Below are 20,232 nucleotides of genomic sequence, written 5' to 3' on the forward strand. Positions count from 1 at the left end.
GTTTAATTAAAGAATTAAGCATTGAAAACAAACAAGTACAAGTTGGTGTAATGTGTTTGTAAAGGAAAGGTTTAGTTGTAACGAGTTGCTGATCTCCGAAGCCATGGTTGTTGACTCAAGATCAAAGCTGCTTCCTTGAGGCCCGGGTTTGTTTAGTCTTCTATCAGAATTATGCATCTGTCTATCTCTGCCCTGAAGAACATGTACGTCTAAGCTGTTTAGACAGGCCCATCTCATGGAAATCATGTGAAATCATTTCTCATGTAGAACGAGTTGTGATCATATGAAACAAGGTTTTTCTTGAAGGCTGCAGGAGTATGTTTGAGAAGATATCTGCTTGCTTCAGATTGCTTGCTCATTGAAGTAGATGTAAAATGTTCTGAAGTATCAGATTTGAAGAATACGAGACAAGAGGACTCAAGATGACGATAGAGAGACACCAACACTGATGCCACCAAACAAGTTTTTGTGAAACTGTACTATCATTAGCCACTATTTTTACATTGTCTGAATATGGTGTGAATGGTACTTGCTGCTATGATACTTGTACAGTTGTGGGTGGTTGTCAGGACATTACTGTATGCAGTTGTGAGGGTGTTTTAGATTGATGCTAAAAGCATTTCTAGGTAGATGCTAAGGTAGGGTGTTTACTGGCCCAAGTCAAACTAGCCCTCCTCCAAGTTACTATGATATTCTGATCCCTATATATGTTTTATTGTTCACCAGGTAATAGTTCCCCTCAGTAAGGCTCATGACTTGAGGTATCATTGAGTTCCTTAGGACAAACAATGTGTTAAAGTTTATGTGCCAAAGTTTAATACATAGGGGTTGGGGGTTGTAGACAGATGGACTTTATTATAAGTCTCTTTTGTTTAATTATTGGTAGTGTTTGTACAGAAAATGTTTCTCTATTAATGTTTGACATTTTTAATTTATGTAGATTATGTACAAGGTAAATCTTTATTAGGTAATGAAACCTTTGTTGTATTTCTTCCACATGACTTTTTCTGTTGCCACCATATTTTATTGTTCATGCCTCCAGCATTCATCAGTGGATCAATGGATCCACCAGGAACCGAAGAATAAAAAAAAAAAGAAAAAGAAAAGTGGCTGTACTCAGAATCTGGACACATTACAGTCCATCCTACCAACAATTCTTGAACAAATGCTTTGATGAAAATTTAGTCTTTTTTTGTTTTTTTGTTGACTTAATGTTTTTCCTAAATTGTCCCATATTGTACCTTTGTGGACTTTTTCCATCCCTGCCCTGTATCCTGACCCAATCCTGCCCAACCTCACTGTACCCCCTAGGGTCCCCAGCCAACTACAGGACAAGCCACTGCCATCCAGGGCAACTGCTTGCAGCCGTTGAGCTGTAATGCCCCACGGCCCTCTCCACTGTCTGTAAGTAGATGCAGCTTGATGAATTGCCCCACAGTAATGGAACGGAGATTCCCTCACAACCCAACCCAATGCCCAAAACTACAGTCACATACAACCATTCAGTACCTTTTCAGAACACCAGACCCCAACATGAACCAACAACCCAAACACACTGACAACAAATGCTTCCGCTGGGTTCTTTGGTGTGTTTCTTGGTTTTGATTGCTGTGTTTGACACCAAGTCTTCTTCTGCACAAAGTTCAGTCCTTCCAAACACCTCAATTATTCACCTTTCCTCTTCAGTGGCATTGAACCAGTGACCAGAGATCACCTTGCCTGTAATGGATCGCACCATGGGAATGTTGAGCAAAGTGGGGAAGGGAAGTCCTCAGAAGCAAGAGATGTGGAAGTTTATGTAATGGTAGCTTTGAATAAAGGAATAGATAAGTCTCAATTATGAATCACAATGCCAATCTAGTTGAGAAATTTTTGGCTGTGCCCGTGACTCTATAGCGGTCTTCAACCCTGCTCCTGGAGACTCACGGTCCTGCAAAGTTTAGTTCCAACCTACTTCAACCCACCTGCTTGTAATTTTCAAGTGACCTTGAATTTTTTATAATAATTCCTTACATTTATATAGCGCTTTTCTGGGTACTCAAAGTGTTTACATATGGAAGGGGGAATCTCCTCAACCACCACCAATGTGCAGCATCCACCTGGATGATGCGACGGCAGCCATATTGCTCCAGAATGCCAACCCCACACCAGCTTATTGGTGGAGAGGAGACTGAGTGATGAAGCCAATCAGTATATGGGGATAATTAGGAGGCCATGATGGACAGAGGCCAATGGGCAAATTTGGCCAGGATGCCAGGGTTACACACCTCTTTTCGAAGGACATCCTGGGATTTTTAACGACCACAGAGAGTCAGGACCTCAGTTTCACATCTCATCCGAAGGACGGAATGGTTGGTTCAGGTGTGTTTGATTAGAGTTGGAGCTAAACTCTCCTGGGCAGTGGGTCTCCAGGAGGTTTAAAGGCCTCTAATATAGCACCATAGATGGTTTGGCATCTTCCTTTTGAAAATTTAACTTTACTGACTCAATAATCTACAAAGTAACCATGAGGTCTTGACGAAACCTCACTGTTACTTCATCTCTTGCTGTATAGGTGATGTCCATCCCGTGTTTGGCCAACAGTCCCTTCACATCTTGAGCTATCTGAAAGGGGAACACAAACCATGACCAAAATGCAAATCTCAACCTTTCTTTCTCTTGTCCTTTCCCATCTCTTCAGGCTGCCCTGCTCAACTCTTTCCCTGCCATTTTTGACGAGCTCCTTCAGATGTTCACAGTACAGGAAGTGGCAGAGTTTGTGAGAGGAACTCTGGGTAGCATGCCTAGTACGGTCCACATCGGTCAGTCCATGGATGTGGTCAAGCTTCAGTCCATTGCTCGAACGGTGGATAGCAGGCTTTTCTCCTTTCCAGGTATTTATTAAAGAAATATGCTAATTATTTTTTTTTTTAATTTGTTTTACCTTTATCAGGTACAACTGGGGCAGTACACTCAAAGGGACATCTTTGTATCTTATTTACCCCTAAAGCAGTTCATTGCAGTACTACTCTAAAGTACTAATATGCAACTTTTAGGGATAGATAAGATGCAAAGTTGTCGCTTTAATGGTTCTGTCCCAAGCTGTTGTACCCCTTTAAAGTGCAATTTTTGCTTGTTTTATGACAATCTTAATGTCTGAAATCTTAATCAGGTGTATTGCTTTAATAACATCCCTCTGTCTCTTTACATAGAATCAAGGAGAATTCTCCTTCCTGTTGTTCTCCATCACATTCATCTGCATCTTCGGCAACAGAAGGAGCTTCTGATCTGCTCAGGAATCCTGAGCAGCATTTTCTCCATTATTAAGAGCAGCTCTTTGGTACAAACACTTAAGTCAATGTGAACGTCGTCAAAACTTTGAACATCCTGTTGGTGACATTGATCAAGTAAACAATGTTTCTCTTTTCCTGTTTGCAGGAGAGCTCTGTGCAGGAGGAGGTAGAGATGATGGTGGAGAGTTTGTTGGATGTGTTGTTGCAGACGCTGTTGGCCATCATGAGTAAATCTCAGTCTCAGGAGGCGGTAAGAGGGCAGCGCTGTCCACAGTGCACGGCTGAGATCACTGTTAGTAACTAACAAATCTGATATTCTACTTCCTTCCTTCCCTCCATCCCTTCATCTCTGTTCTCCTCCACCGGCTTGGCAGCATCCCTACTGAGATCTTTTCTTCATATTCTGTTTCTTTCCCAGTATCTTTCTGGAACTCTCCTTTTCTGCCATAGAGTGCAACAGTCAAGTTCCGAAAGCAAAATCACATAAGTGTTCCTCATAGAGAGATTAATTTCAACAATAACATTAAACCTTTGAAAATAGTCCTACCATCATCTCCAACATTAATCATACCAATTAATGTTTTAAATTGACAGACCTTTATATATATATATATATATATATATATATATAAAGGTCTGTTCTAAAAGCTCTCTCTCTCTCTCTCTCTCTCTCTCTCTCTCTCTCTCTCTCTTTCGCATTCATGGCTATATGTTGGTTATGTCTCACACTCACTCACTGACTCACACATGTCTTCATGCAGCTGAATTTCATGAAAACTGCACAGAAATGTCCTGGTCATATTTCTATAACAAAAGAAAGAGCTAAAAATGTTGTTTTGCGTCGAGATAATGAAGCATATGTTTAGCATTTTATGGGGTGGGTTGTTGCTTTCTTTCTGTAAAATACACATTCAAAATGACTTAATTTCTTTGGATTTTGGTATGAAGTATGACCCTGACGTTTCTTGACAGGTTTCGTGAGACTCATCCATGCATGTTTTTCTCACGTCTCTTATGTTTAGTCTGTTGTGACACCTGCTGGGAAAACTAAGATCAACAGTAAACTATTAGAACACAACTATTAGAACATATACTCTGATGTATGGGTTTGCATCCTTTGATTTACACTCGCTTGCTTTTAATGTTTAATTGTTAATGTATTCATCATATATTGCTTACAAACAGAACCCAGCAGAAAATAATACCATGTCTGTCTATATGTAGTTAAAAGAAAGCATGGTCTAATCAGGCGGGAGAATTCACTAAGAATAAACTGCGCCCTTTGACAGCATCACCTATTTGCAAACATTGTCTGAGTTTTATTAGCACCTGAATTAAGTATTTAAAATACCGAAAGTATGTACGAATAAATCTTGCATCTGGATACATGCCTGGTTAAAATCATTTAATCATTGTTTGAGGCACTACCACTACCATGATCACTAAAAAATGTCTATATTTTGTGGCCGATACTATTGCAGTGTCAACTGCGTCAGGTAAGCTTGTGTTGACATTTATAAAACCGTCACATTCTACAAAGAGCGTCATTTACATGGAATTTACAGGCATGGCTGCCCAATGTAGAACGACAGTGACCTAATATAAATACGCATATTGTGCCTGCTGTCATTGAATTGTGGGTGGTTAGTGAATCAGACAAAGAGATTTGCGCTAAAATACCACGCACTAGTCTCACATTACCAGACTTTTGATTAACAGTAAGTCTAGTCCACATTGGAGCTTACTCTGGCCAAGAACTGCCCACTTGGACAGAAAGAGACCATCTGACCAACAAGTAATTTTTATCAACTGATTAAAAAAGTTGTGTGAAGCCAGCTAGTCAGATTCGAACTGGTGATTTCAGCAAGCGTTTCCATTTTTGTCCGCAAAATACTTCAGAAATTCAGTGAAAAGACTGTAGGCGGTCTGTGGCGTGCCATCTGAGGCTGAGACTAAGTGCCGCGACTGTTTAGTGAATTCATCCCACAGTGTCTTCATGTCTCTCATTCATTCTGCTCCCCCGCTCCCTTTGGATGCGTTTGATTGTCTGTTTGATTGCCAAATTAACAGATTGATTGACTCACAAGGACTTGCCTGCTTTTTGATTGGCAGGGGGAGTATGTGTCCTGCTTGTTGTCCCTCCTGCGTCAAATGTCGGACATTCACTTTCAACACCTGCTAGACAATTTCCAGAGCAAAGAGGAGCTAAAGGTGAATTTCAGAAGTCAAGCATATGAATGTTTTATAATGAAATGTTTTCCTCTAACCAGCATATATATAATCCCGTCTCTTGCAGGAGTTCTTGCTGAAGATTTTCTGTGTGTTCAGAAACCTGATGAAGCTCAGTATATTCCCGCGTGACTGGAACGTCATGCGACTGCTGACCAGCAAGTGAGAATCAACCATTTTTTCCCCTTTTTTTCCCTTTCTGCTTCCTTCCAGAACCATTTTTCCCCTTTTTTCCCTTTCTGCTTCCTTCCAGAACAGTTTTACATAATGTTAAACATATTGTTTTGCTTTGAATAAAACTACCTTTCAGAGGTTTGTGATCAGTAAAAAAAAAAAAAAAAGATTTTTTTTTTTCTGATTATCCCTTTCTCTTTCTTGCAGTATCATTGTGAGCACAACTCAGTATCTGTCGCCTGCTCTCCATAAAAGCTTTACGGATGCTGACTTTGATTTTAAGGTGTGTGATTGTGATGAACATCAACCACACACAGTGCACATTGCGTGATTTTCAAAAATACACACATCTCTTTTTCTGAAGTTCACATTCACATGTACACAAATGTGCTTGATATGGGCCTTTATGGTGTCCTGCTGTTGGACACTCTTGGCTCTCTCTAATCCACTCTAATGAAGCTCTCTTCCCTGATCAAGACAGATGGTGCCACTAACCAGGGAGACTGGAAAAGTTCAAATCTCCTGAATTATTAATGAAGGTTATCTTTCAGAGAAAAACATGGCCCTGTCTGTCAGTGTGGGCTTTCACTGAATATCCCCTGGAAAGAAACAGCACATAGACCATTGTAGAGAAGCTTAAATCCAGAATCCAAACTAAACTGGTTAAGGTAGTTAATAGTTGCAGGTAGATCAGTTTGACCAGTAAAGCCATGCTAAAACTAGCATCAAAGTGCCCAAAACGAACCATATACTGGTTAATATGTATCAAATATTTGCAAGTAATTAATTAACATATAATAATTCTACTGAATATTGAGATATCAGTTGATAGCGTTAAGGTGATGTCAAAAGGTCAATTTGTCCTTTTTTGATGGCAAAAAAGGTTAATTGTCAGTAGTGTGGATGTATGAAACAGCTCACAAGTCACTTTCTATCCAAGCATGACTAGCTGAACCCGTTGCGAAATCTGCACCCTCATGCCAAATTTCCGAAAAATTTGCCAAAATTTGCCAAGAAATGGCAAATGTGACATGAAAAATAAATGGAAGGTGTGGCTTTCTTTCTGGGAGGGGCTTGAGCTAAGACACACCCACCAAAGAATCAATTAGTTGTGTATATCCATAGTAATGCTATTATGTTAATGCTCCTTCAAAGCTTTGTCAAGATCTACGTTAAAGAAATTTGGCAGCACAGAAAGCATCACAGTAACATGACTAAGTGTTTATGTGTTTCTTTTTCCATCAGGTGTGGAATTCATACTTCAGTCTAGTGGTGTTGTTCATCAACCAGCCCAGTTTACAGCTGGAGACTCTGACACCAGCCAAGCGGAAGAAAGTCTTTGACAAGTAAGACTGCTTATTCACACACTGTAATGACCTTCAGATCTAAAGACCCTACAAAGAAATCAAAGTTGTTGGTTCTAAATGTATACAGATTCTAATGTTTTCCCTCCACAGACTTTCATTGTCACTTTGTTACAAACCGAAGGACAAAAATCTGTGGTTTTGTTATCATGTCACAAATGCTGTCAGTAGAGCTTAAGTTAAAATTTAATCAAGAATACTCATTTAAATATGAAAAAATAATAATAATAATTTGAGTGTTGTAGTGAGGGCTAATCCATATTAAATCCATCCAGAGTAAATGCTACATCTCTTTGTATTCCATCTTTTTCTGTCTAGCTATCCCTCCTTTTGTTGTTAGCCATGAGATCGGCATCTCATGATTAATAAATACGGGTTCCTTCAGCTATTGGTCAAATGCTTAAAAAGAAAAAGCCGTAGGTGCAGAAATGCACGGAAGTCTGCCGCATGGCATGCGTCAGTAATCTTCAGCCTAGCATGTAGCTCTCCTGTTCTTCTAAGTCTGTTGTATATTTAATGTATGCTGTTTGTTTCAGTCATCTTACAATCTTGCACGGGTTTAGAGGAGTTTGTTTTTGTTGTTTTTGCAGGTATGGTGATATGAGGGTCATGATGGCTTATGAGCTATTTAGCATGTGGCAGAATTTGGGTGAGTGTTTTGATTCTCTCTGTCTTTCCACTCTGTTTCATTCTCTTTTCCTGCATTTCTCTGCACATGCACAGACACAAACACAAACATTCACTTGCTTCCGAAAAGCAGTACTGAACTCTAGAGGTGGAAGAAGGTACTGCACTGCAGAAATTCCCCCATAACCACCATAGTTTTATGTCCACAAATGTAAAAGAGTAGATCAAACAAATTATTTCTGTATTCATTATGTTAAATTGATTTATATCAGCTTTAAAGAAACACCTTGTCACGTGAAAATTAAACATTATTTTTTAATGAATAATCACGGTTGTCGGTTTGCTTGGTTTGGCTGCAGGTGAGAATAAGATCCACTTCATACCAGGAATGATTGGCCCATTTTTGGGTGTGACGCTCGTACCTCAAAATGAAGTCCGAAATATAATGATCCCCATCTTCCACGATATGATGGACTGGGAACAGAGAAAGAACGGCAACTTCAAACAGGTCCATTATACCTGCATCTGCTTTTCTGTCTTTTCTTGGCTATTTTTCTGTTTCTCTTACTCTGAGTTATGTTCAAAGGAAACAAACAAATACAACTATGTTCATTTTGACTTTAAATGGAACCATAAATGATAATAAATAAATTAAATGTTTATTATCATATTTTATTTATGATGTCTGTTACGATGGACATAGTGTACAATAAATGAATGAATAGAATGGAATGAGTAAATAAATAAGTAAGCTAATGCAAAATCATTGTATATTCAGGCTATTCTTGAGAAATAATGCCATTTTGAAGTAAAAAAAAAAAAAAATGAAATAAGATTAGTATAAAGAAATATTTAATATATTAATAGGAATTTATACTATACATTAATATATATTATAATATATTAATATAAATTTAACTGTAATGTAAAATATTAGTACAAAGAAGGATCATTGTATGTATGTATTTATTAACAAAAAAAAAAAGCATCTGATCTAATATTATTTGGCAATTTGGATGAAAACCAATTTGGGGGATATGAAAACTTTTAAGTAATATTAATAATGACATTTTATTCTGGATTATTATTATTAATAATAATAATAAATGTTTATATATATATATATATATACATTACTTGGTGCTACCCCCCAAAAAAGGCAAAAACCATAGAAAATTCTCCATTCGTTTGTCATCTGTTCATTATCGGCGCACAATTCAGTTCATGTTTGCGGTGCAGGTGGAGGCAGAACTGATAGACAAGCTGGACAGTCTGGTGTCTGAAGGCAAAGGAGACGAGAATTACAGAGAACTCTTCAGTTTACTGTAAGTGCACACACACACCCACACACACACACACACACACACACACACGCTGCCTCTGCCTTCTCCACTGACACACACAGCTACACATGCACCCGTTTGAGTCTCATGTCATAACCCGAGTGTCTCTGATTTGCCTTGTGCTGCGGGATTATTAGAACTCAGCTGTTTGGGCCGTACCCCAGGTAAGAGGAAACTAACCTTGTTCAACCAATCAGATGCAAGGATCTTCCATTACAAGCCCCTCTTTTACCTTCAGCCCATGAAGTGCCCTTAAAAAATTATGTATATGCGTGCCGTTTATTCCTAGTCTGCTGGAGAAGATTGAGCAGGAGACCTGGAGGGAGACAGGCATCTCCTTTGTCACCTCTGTCACGCGCCTCATGGAAAGACTGCTGGACTACAGGTAAAACTCCCATCTAGTGTCTAAGGATAAGTGTGAGTGTTATTTTAGTGTTATTTTATACACTATTTTTATAGTATTTATTAATATTTTGAATATATTGATATTTGTGTATTATTTATTATTATTATTTTTTTATATATATATATTTTCATTTAGCTATAATTTGTTCTATCGTAACTAATTTGTTTCACTTCCTGTCCACATTGCAGATTTTTCTGACAAATAGCTGCTCTCTTAAACAGGAAGTGGCCATTTGACTGACAAAGCCACAGCTCATTGTTGTACAGCATTTAACAGTTAATAAATTGGATGTAATTTGGTAACAAATAAAGTGAAAGTCTCTAGAAATTATATAGAAACCAGCCAATTAGATTTGATGGTCAGTGGGCGTGGCATTGTGTATCTACTGAGACTTTCTGTTTCTTTTGTCGGCAGAGATTGCATGAAAGGTGATGAGACTGAAAACAAGAAAATTGGTTGCACCGTCAACCTGCTGGTGAGACTTAGCCTTCGTTCGATCCTCTGTGAACCTAATATATGCTATATGGCTTTTTTGCAATCAAGCAAAAGTAACCTGATGATCATATGATGTAATTTTGTAGAATTTCTACAAGTCAGAAATTAATAAGGAGGAGATGTACATCCGATACATTCACAAGCTGTGTGACATGCACCTGCAGGCCGAAAACTACACAGGTGAGAGAGTTATTCAGAGTTACTTCACATTTGCACATTTAAAAACAGCATAGGCCACATCACACAGAATTGCGTTTAAAAATATGAGACGTAGTGCAGTGGAATGAAAAAACAATGCAAGGTCTACAGTCACGATTTTTAAACTTATTTTAATTTGATTGCCACATTTTTAGAACGCCATGTCATGTGCGTGACTCTGCAAAAGACGCAAATGTAACATTCAGACGTCCAACTGGTGCATGTTTATATAGAAAACCAATGGAAAAGAAGCATAGTGGAATGCAAAATCGGTGCATATAAAGTATACATTTTATCACTGTGTGTTTCCTAAGAATCAAACCCATGACCTTGGCGTTGCTAGCACCGTGCTCTACCAGTTTAGGTAAAATAAAGTATATTACGCAAGAGTATTTCAACCATATCAACCGTTGTGTCCCACAGAGGCGGCGTTTACACTCCTGCTGTACTGGGAGCTGCTCCACTGGGAGGAAAGACCCCTCAGAGAGTTCCTGCACTATCCTGCACAGAGCGAATGGCATCGTAAAGAGGGTCTCTGTCGTAAGGTCATCCACTACTTCAACAAGGGAAAGGTATTTACAGACACCACTTTGTGTCCCGGAAACAGAGCAATTCAGAGCAATTTAGAGCAATTTCTATAAAATTCAAACTTAAGTTGTCCAAACACAATGAGACTTACATTAGAAAAGAGCAAAATATTGTCTGACAAAATGGATGTCAACTGTTGCTAAGGCAGGATTGGTCTATAATGTTATTGAGACAAATGGCCAGTTAATCAGAGGAATTTAACGTACAGACTCTATTCACACTTCTGTGGATAATTTCTGCCTTACACCATGTCTACAAGTGGCACAATGCGACAAAAGTAAAGAGAACCCATTGTAATCAGTGATACTGTGTACACTTGATGTAACACAATACAAACACGTAAAATAATGCCACTTTATCTATACTATTTCTGACATACTCCATGCGCTTGCGCTACTTCTGACATCAGTACATACAGATTTGGAATTTCTCTTGAGTCCAGACAGCTTCAAGCTGTTGCGGCGTTTCACCCAATCTGATGCTACTTCCAGTTCATCGCAACTTTAACAAATTAATGAATTTTTTCGAACTTTCAAACCTTATAATGAATGTCAATAGGGTCCAAAAAAAGATGTGTTGAGATGTGGGAGTCACTCTCAAAAGTAGTCTGACGAAGGTGAGGGGTTTAAACAAACTAAATGATTAAAGAAATCCTGCATACGTCACCAGAGAGGTTTTTTTTTTTTTTTTTTTTTTTTTTTTCACTGGAAGGTTCAGTTATGACATTTTGATTAAACATTTCAAAGATCTATAATATACAGATAGAATATAGATGAGGCAGATTTTAATTTCATGGGTACTTTAACATTTTTAACATTTAAAAAATCAAATGTAACTAATTTTAATCACTGAATACTGAATACAGATTCACCTTTCTTAGATTCATTTGCATATTGACGATAAACAAGGTGCAAACCTTAAGTTTTTATAAACTTGACTAAAACTTAACATACCAGAATTCTGCTTTTCTGGAAATGCAACTCTAGTTTTAAATTGCACATCAAAACTGCTGTCCTGCCCTTGTTCACTTCCCAGTGTTGGGAGTATGGCATCCCGCTGTGCCGAGAACTAGCCTTCCAGTACGAGTCCCTGTACGATTATCAGAGTCTCAGCTGGATACGGGTCAGTGCTTTTTGATGTTCTTTTTTTTAAAATGTGAATATATGAATAGAGATTATATAACAGCACTTTGAGTGGACCGCATAGCTATTAATGTACTGTTATGCATTATGCTCAGAAGGAGGTCAATGCTGTGTGAATATTTAGCTCTTTCTTTCTGTACAGAAAATGGAGGCGGCGTATTATGACAACATCATGGAGCAGCAGCGACTAGAGCCGGAGTTCTTCAGGGTGGGATTTTATGGTCGGAAATTTCCCTTCTTCCTCAGGGTAAGCTATTGCAATATTTACACGCTCTATTTGTTTGTCATAATTGTAAGGATTAAGGGATTGATTTTTAATTTAAAATAAATATAAAATAAATAAGAACTGAAACAATTAATTATATAGTATTTATTTATAAATATATTTATTTATAGATTTTTTTTTTTTCTCTCTACACAGAATAAGGAGTTTGTTTGTCGGGGGCATGACTACGAGAGGCTTGAAGCCTTTCAGCAAAGAATGCTGGGAGAATTTCCACAAGCAATCTCCATGCAGCACCCTAATCAACCAGATGAGGGGATTTTACAGGGTGATGCTCAGTGTATCCTTCACCATAATAAAACCATTAGATGTTTGTTTGTTTTTTTGTTTTGTTTTTTTAAAGGAAATGACTAAATGAAATAAAATAAAATAAAATGAAATAAAAGATGATAATTTGGCTGGACAGCCAAGATTTACTATTAGAATATTACATGGTTTTGGGGGTCTTTTAAGGGAAAGGGGATAAGGATTTTTTTTTTTTTTTTTTTTTTTTTTTTTTGCGTTTCAGGTCAGGGTGAGCGAATTTTCATGTCATTAACAATACAAAACCAAGCATCATTTATATTATTTATATTGGTGTACAACAAAAGTAAGATAAAGGGTTGTTTTAATGGTAAATTTCAAAGCAGATTTAGTTTGTAGTTTATTTGATTTTGCACTAAATATTTTGTATACGCTCATCCAAAAAAAAGTAATATTATGTATTTATAATATTATATACCTTTAATTATATAAAATGTTCCACAACAGTATTCATTCATATGTTCATTAATTAATTAATTAATCAATTAATTCATAAATTCATTCACTCACTCACTCATTCATTCACTCATTTCACTCACAACATAAAATTGTGACGGACTATTAATTTTTAGGGTTATCTATCCTTTTAACATGCTTGTTCGAAATACAGCAGCTGTTTATTCCTTCATGTAAAGTTCCATAGACCTACAGATCTACGCTGTGACTCCAGTTCCAGAAAACATTGATGTGCTACAGATGGACCGCGTGCCTGACCGCATCAAAAGTTTCTACAGAGTCAATAATGTCAGACGATTCCGTTACGACCGGCCCTTCCATAAAGGGCCAAAAGACAGGGAGAATGAATTTAAGGTGAATTTGAAGTTCATCTCTAGGAAAGACTAGTGGGTAAATGAATTTAACATCAGGCGTTGGCTGAAGTTGCATCATGTCTGTGTTTTTTCAGAGTCTCTGGATTGAGCGGACCACACTCATCCTCACCCACCCTCTGCCCGGGATCTCCCGCTGGTTTGAAGTGGATAAGCGTGAGCTGGTGGGTGACTCACCAAACGAAGTCTGAATATATCATCAACATAATGAGGCCACCATTTTGGTTTGCTTATTGAATCTCAAAGCTTTCCAGTCAATAATTTAGCAAGTGTCTTTCTGTACTATATGCTGGTACACTTATCACTACCTAATTATACTGTGTTCTAAGAAAAATTGAATTTAATAAAATTTTCATAATTTTTTTGGAGCTGATAGCCTTGTGGGTTGCGCTTTGACCGAAGTTCGAGTCCAGGCTTCTGTTCCTCTCCAATCCCACTTCTCTTCCTGTCTGCTCTCCGTACTGTACTGTATGAATAAGGGCAAAAGTAAATAAATAAATAAAATAAAATCATAATTTGGCTGAACAGCCAAGATTTTGTCCATAAACATAAAATATGTTAAATTAGTGTTTTATTATTATTATCCATTTAAATTGGAATATTGATTTTACATAAATAATTAATAAATTAATTAAATGTCTGATTTAAATTTATATTACCCAACCACTAACTTTTTTATTAAAAAATGTAACTTTCATGAACTTTTCAAGTCAATAATGTACATATTGCATCAGTTTTTAATATAATGTTGCATAAATTATTAAATAAATAAAACATTTATAATTTACGTTTAAACTACCCAAACACTAAAATTATTTTCAATTTAAAAAAAAAAAAAAAACAGCTGTACTGCTTACATTTTAAATTTAAAAATAGAACTTTCATGAAGTCATGAATTTACATATTTTAATATGTAATATTAATATGTTTTATAAGATTTTGCTTAAATAATTAATTAAATAAAACATCTCTAATTTACATTTAAACTATCCAAACATTGAAATCAATTTAAACTAAAAAGTTTGCCTTTAACAATTTAAATTTAAAAATTTACCTTTCGTGAAGTTAGGAATTTACATAATAAATGTTTTTAATATAATTTTACATAAATTATTATATAAATAAAACATCTCTAATTTACATTTAAAGTACCCAAACAGTAAAAATAATTTTTAAAAAAATAAATAAAAATAAAAACAATTTATTTAAAAAAAAAAAAATACTTTCATGAAGTCATGGATTTACATATTTGATGTTTTCTTAATATGATTTTGCATAAATAATTAAATTTAAAAAATCTAATTTACATCTATAATGCTTAAACAAATTTTTAATTTAAAAATGAACTTTCATGAAGTCATGAATTTACATATTTTAATATGTAATATTAACATGTTTTATATGATTTTGCATAAATAATTAATTACATAAAACCTCTTTAATTGGCATATAAACTATCCAAACACTAAAATCAATTTAAACTAAAAAAAAAAATGTACCTTTAATTAATGAAATATATGTAATTATTAATAATATGAAAAATCTCTCATTTATAGTATATTTATAACTAAACTCAAGATAATAATAATAATGTCACAATAATATAGAGATTCACTGAAGTGAATGAGTATACGTTCAGAGCACCTGTGTTTACCGTATACGTACGTCATGTACTCTAGGTTGAAGTTAGTCCACTGGAGAACGCCATTTACGTGGTGGAGAATAAGAACCAGGAGCTGCGCACCCTGATCAGTCAGTACCAGCACAAGCAGCTTCACGGAAACATTAACCTGCTCAGCATGTGCCTGAATGGGGTGATCGATGCAGCTGTCAACGGGGGTATCGCCAGATACCAGGAAGTGAGTGGTGCACTCTCTACTGCGAACTCTACCAAATTTAACATTGCGAAGTTGAAAAGAACATTGTTTCTAATTGTGCTTTAGAAACTTCACACTAGCAGCACTGCTTTCTTCACATTTCTATTGCGTTGACGAGCTTTTTGTTGATCAAATGAATGAACATCAGACGTTCAGCCTTTATATAAAAGAACAGATCATTATAAGTTGTTGAACGTTTTTATGCTTATTGTCTCGCAGGCATTCTTCGATAAAGAGTACATTAGCAGTCACCCAGAGGATACAGAGAAGATCACCCAACTCAAGGATCTGATGCAAGAACAGGTGAACACAACTTCTTCATTTTAACAATGCAAACAAGATTTTGAAAAGGTCAAATAATCATCCTTATTTAATAAACCCCATAGGTTCATATCCTTGGTGTGGGTCTGGCCGTCCACGAGAAACTGGTGCACCCGGAAATGCGTCCCCTGCACAAGAAGCTAATCGACCAGTTCCAGATGATGAGGAGCAGCCTCTGTCATGTGAGACCTCATACCTGCTTCTTATGAATTGACAGATTTGTCAACAAAATTAGAATTTTACCCCAATAAATAAAAATTTAGATGAAGACCCCAATAAATCAAAATGTATTCAAATTTTATTTAATTAATATTATTAGATTTTATTACAAGTTTGTGGATTCAGTCCATATCTGTTAGTTTGAGGTACAGTCATTTATTTGTTATTTTACACCTAGAAGTTAAAATTTTTAGGAAAACAAGCCAAAATCATTGATGACTCATCCTGCACTCATGGGCGTGTCCAAATATTTGTCCAATCAAATGCTCTCTAGAATGACAATATGCTAATTGCATCTGTGACGTAACCTAATTTCTGGTTAGGTCCAGTAATGTCCAAGCCATTCAATATGTCACGCCCCAAACTTCCTGTTTGAATAGGAAATGCCAATGTAGGAAAAAACCTGTAATTTTGAAAGTATTTCATGGGGTTCTTTAAATACATTTTGATTTTCTCACTTCATTCTTTGTGTAGATTCAGTATCATATGATTTTTTTCTTGTAAGATGAGCGTGCATGTAAAATTAAATCTGTGTTGGCATCAATGCAGACAGTGTGGATATTCAGAGTAGTGTTTCTATGTGGCCCTGCAGGGCCTGCCCGGTCTGGATAAGTTGAGTCCGGCCTGCTCAGGGGCGAGCACCCCACGCGGCATCCTCACCACCCACAGTCCCATGAGTCCTGAAAGTATTAAGCTCATGCACAGACACAGGTAAATACACCCTTACAGATACCGTTCTGCATGCACACATGTGTATCTATTGGATATAAACTATGTATACAAGCCTGAGAACATATTAGAGCATGAACAGCATACTATATGTTTCAGTTTTTACAATCTGATGTACAAAGTCAAAGTTATTTTCAGTGGTATTCGACAGCACAATACAGATGCTGTAGATTGAGCTTAGCTATAACATTCCTTTAATTTAACAAAGCCGATCAAATTCATGCACAGATTGCACACTAATGAAAATCCATTGAACATACTTAGTATACATGAGTGCAGTATACTAGGTATTACTACCTTTTATGAGATATAATAGCTCCAGATGTGATGCCAAAAAGAAAATAAATATGGGAACTGTTTAGTTCATGTTCTTAGATTTTTTATTTCAATTTTTTAGATAATATATTCTATATTTATGCTTAGTTTTATATTTTAATGAATGATTTAGAATTAATGTTTTTTATTATTATTATTATTATTATTATTATTTGTGTTTTAATTTTGTATCTACTCTACCAGTGGACACACATACTCATTCTTTATTAGTACTTTTTTTTATCAAAAATAATAAAAATACTGTCTAAAAATATTGTCTAACTCACCCATTTAAAATAAAAATAAACACATTACAACTTTTTATTTCTCTACAAAAAAAAAAAAAAGAAAGAAAAAGAGTGTTAAAACCAGTGTTATTTTAGTATAATTTATTATACTATTATGGTTTTTAATATTTTGAATGGGCTTTTACATTTATTTTCAGTTATTACATTATTAATTTTAGTTTGTTTTAGTAATTTTATGTGTTAATAAAAAAAAAAAAAGGCCTAGTAACTTTTGTCATTTTTAGTAACGAAAATGATTTTTAATATTTTTAGTTTAAGTTAACAATAACAACCCTGGTCCAAACTTTGTGTATTTATATTCAGGATTTCATTATTCCACATGTTTATTTCATGTGTTGCACCTCACAGGAAACTCTATATATCATATTGTATTGAATGAATTTTTGTAGTCTGTGTGTGTTCTACTCACATGTCTGTGGGTTATAGAGAGATCCCTGCTCTGTAGACAGAGTCCTTCCTTTCTCTTCACAAACACTCCTCGACCGTGTATTCCTCATGAACACGCGTACACACTCATGCTGCCCACCCTGAACACACTAGCTTCAGCTCCGCCACGTGTCTCTCATGTCTCTCTGTTTGTTCCTCTTTCTCCTTCTCTCTCTTCTGTCACTTTACCTCACATATGTTTGACATCTTTCTGTGTGCATGCTTTATACTCCTCTTTCTTTCTCCTTTATTCTGTCTTCCTCTTTTTCGTTCATACTTGCATGGCTGCCTGTGTTCTATGACCCTACAATCTCTTTTCTTCACCTTGATTCATTTTCCTCATCCCTGCATGCATTCCTCTTCCTCCACACTTTCTCCTGCTTTTCTTTTCCATCCCTGTATTTCCCTTCCCTCTCCTCCCCCTGTCTCGCTCTCTCTCTGTCTGTCTGTCTCTAGCCCTCTGAATGTGTTGGGGTCTGTCCGCCACTCCTCCTCTTCTCTCTCCTCTCACACCTCCAGTGAGACGGGAAACTTGCTCATCCTGACAGACAGTATGATGGAGCACCCGGAGGACCTCTACCGTATGCAGGTGGGCTACATGAGCTCATAATACACACATTTGGTGTACAAGTACACCCTAGTGACCAACCAAAACACCCAAGCATCCATTTAAGGCACACAAGCATCTATCTAGCAATATCCTAGAAACCACATGCCACCTAGAATACACCAGAATCCAGTGTCAATGCCCTTGCACCACTTATCAACACCACAGTAACCACTCAGGACACCCTAACAACTACCTAGCAGCCACCTTGTAGTGCCCTAGTTATCACTTAGAGCACCATAGAAACCTAGCATCCACCTAGCAACATCTTAGCAACCACCCACCACCTAGCAATTCCTAACAACCCAGAAGAAGACCCTACCATCTGCACAACAATGCCCTAGCACTGTTTGGCAACACCCTAGCAACCACCAAGAACATCTAACCTAACAACCTCTTAGCAATACCCTAGCAATCACCCATACTATCCTAGCAGTGTCTTAATGTCTCGTGACACTCATAGCACCCTAACAACCCCCTATCACCTACCAATAACCTAGAAACCTTTTCGAACAACCTAGAAACTGCCTAACAACACCCTAGCAACACTTGAGCAACTGCATAGCAGCACGCTAGAAACCACCCACCACCTAGCAATTCCTTGACAACCTTTCAGAACACCCTAAATTCTTCATAACATCACTAGCATCACTTAGCAACACCCCAGAAACCACCCATAATATCATAGCAACACCTTAGCAACCTTCAGAACACCATAGCAATTACCAAGAATATATTGTCTGATCTTTTAAAGTACTGTTTCCCCCCTGTGTAACATTTCAGCCCAGTCCATCATCATCCAGTTTGAGCTCAACGCATTCAGCTCCATCTCAGATGATCAACTCAGGGCACGGCAGCATCAGAGGTAAGCAACAATAAACTTTATAATACAACCAAGTTTTTGGTGTTTCCCAACCATTGTTTGAGAACTATAATGCATTGTGATTTGAACATTGATTTACTGTGGTGACAATCAATATCTTCTAGCTTCACTCAAAGGAACAACTCAGCTCAAAGATGACTTTTCTAGTCTCAACGTACAAATCTTTTACAAAAGCTCAAAACTAAACAATGTTTAATTTCCTTTCTCTCCAGTTGGGTCTCCATCACTACCTGACAGATACAGGCACAACCGAGAGATGTTGATGCTTCTACCACCACACAGGGACCGTCCCAGCAGTGCCATGTACCCCAACATAACCGAGAACGGTCAGGTGCGTCTACCACAAGATGCAGCTAATTCGCATTTTCACAAATCCATTAAACTGTGTCAGAAAATGATAGGACCTCAGTTTTGAGGGTAAGATAATGGCAGTAATGTAACATTAAAGTACATATTTTGTTTTTATTTTGCTTTTTTTCCACTAGCCTACTAACCATCAGAGGGCTCTATACCATCAGGTCATTGGTCCCTGCAAACCCTGCAGTGACCCTAATCTCTCTGTGGCTGATAAAGGTATGACTGGGTGTGTATGAATCTCTGAACCCACTGTACCCCTCTATCCGTCCACAAACCCACAATCCCCTCACCCCAGGCAGAAATCACAATACTCAAAATAACAATTCTGCATCAAAAAGTGCATACAGTCTGAGTAGGTACTACTGACTTTGCGACCAATTAAAACATATGTTCTATTTAGTATGTGTCTGTGCAGTACGAATGCATTCCGGACGTACTATATCGGTCATGTTGGCTTTGTCATGTGACCTACTATGCCAGTTGCTTTGCTTACTTTCCATTCACGTCTCCTCTCCCATGGCCTCATGGGATAGTAAACACGATACATATATCAAATGCACACTCCAAAATCTCAGCGAAAGTTGTAGGTCGTCTGGGTATTTTCTCCTCCTTTTTTCAAATAATGTATTCGGAAATACTACTCTTTTGTTGTACCACTGTTCACATACTATATAGTTGGGAAGTAGGCATTTTTTGATGCAGCGACAGTTTCAGGTATATTCCCAGCTGATCAAAGACCAATGGCAGCACTGAAAGTCAAGATAGTCCGCACACAGTCCAGCCTTATTCTAACGTTTGAGCTTATGGCCGCTTAATTTTTAAGACTTAATTTTTGCAGTTGATAAACCAGACTCTTGCCAAGTCTTCGAAGCAAAACTAGCTACACCAGTTCCAAACCAGCACTAAACAGCCTGAAAATGCCATAGTTGTTCACAGAAA

General features: G+C 37.1%; 1 protein-coding gene across 9 annotated transcripts in view; it reads left to right on the top strand.

Moving 5' to 3' along the window:
* dock3 (dedicator of cytokinesis 3) overlaps positions 1 to 20,232 on the top strand; it is a 226,945-nt gene that overhangs the window by 191,220 nt on the left and 15,493 nt on the right. For 3 of the 9 annotated variants that reach the window (XM_051910292.1, XM_051910293.1, XM_051910300.1), the window contains 28 exons: positions 2,681 to 2,873; positions 3,192 to 3,319; positions 3,418 to 3,564; positions 5,385 to 5,483; positions 5,569 to 5,663; positions 5,883 to 5,958; positions 6,921 to 7,021; positions 7,630 to 7,688; positions 8,026 to 8,174; positions 8,906 to 8,991; positions 9,147 to 9,173; positions 9,299 to 9,394; positions 9,830 to 9,890; positions 9,997 to 10,090; positions 10,532 to 10,680; positions 11,732 to 11,818; positions 11,981 to 12,085; positions 12,260 to 12,401; positions 13,068 to 13,234; positions 13,329 to 13,415; positions 14,931 to 15,110; positions 15,348 to 15,431; positions 15,515 to 15,631; positions 16,240 to 16,379; positions 17,903 to 18,035; positions 18,837 to 18,918; positions 19,149 to 19,267; positions 19,422 to 19,509. In XM_051910292.1, coding sequence (XP_051766252.1) covers positions 2,681 to 2,873; positions 3,192 to 3,319; positions 3,418 to 3,564; positions 5,385 to 5,483; positions 5,569 to 5,663; positions 5,883 to 5,958; positions 6,921 to 7,021; positions 7,630 to 7,688; positions 8,026 to 8,174; positions 8,906 to 8,991; positions 9,147 to 9,173; positions 9,299 to 9,394; positions 9,830 to 9,890; positions 9,997 to 10,090; positions 10,532 to 10,680; positions 11,732 to 11,818; positions 11,981 to 12,085; positions 12,260 to 12,401; positions 13,068 to 13,234; positions 13,329 to 13,415; positions 14,931 to 15,110; positions 15,348 to 15,431; positions 15,515 to 15,631; positions 16,240 to 16,379; positions 17,903 to 18,035; positions 18,837 to 18,918; positions 19,149 to 19,267; positions 19,422 to 19,509 — 3,091 coding nt within the window. Of the gene's footprint in view, positions 1 to 2,680; positions 2,874 to 3,191; positions 3,320 to 3,417; positions 3,565 to 5,384; positions 5,484 to 5,568; positions 5,664 to 5,882; positions 5,959 to 6,920; positions 7,022 to 7,629; positions 7,689 to 8,025; positions 8,175 to 8,905; positions 8,992 to 9,146; positions 9,174 to 9,298; positions 9,395 to 9,829; positions 9,891 to 9,996; positions 10,091 to 10,531; positions 10,681 to 11,731; positions 11,819 to 11,980; positions 12,086 to 12,259; positions 12,402 to 13,067; positions 13,235 to 13,328; positions 13,416 to 14,930; positions 15,111 to 15,347; positions 15,432 to 15,514; positions 15,632 to 16,239; positions 16,380 to 17,902; positions 18,036 to 18,836; positions 18,919 to 19,148; positions 19,268 to 19,421; positions 19,520 to 20,232 lie in introns of all 9 variants that reach the window. The other 6 variants (XR_007932311.1, XM_051910294.1, XM_051910298.1 and 3 more) reach the window with 6 other exon arrangements.

Source organism: Ctenopharyngodon idella, chromosome 10, assembly GCF_019924925.1.
Source record: "Ctenopharyngodon idella isolate HZGC_01 chromosome 10, HZGC01, whole genome shotgun sequence".
NCBI lineage: Eukaryota > Metazoa > Chordata > Actinopteri > Cypriniformes > Xenocyprididae > Ctenopharyngodon > Ctenopharyngodon idella.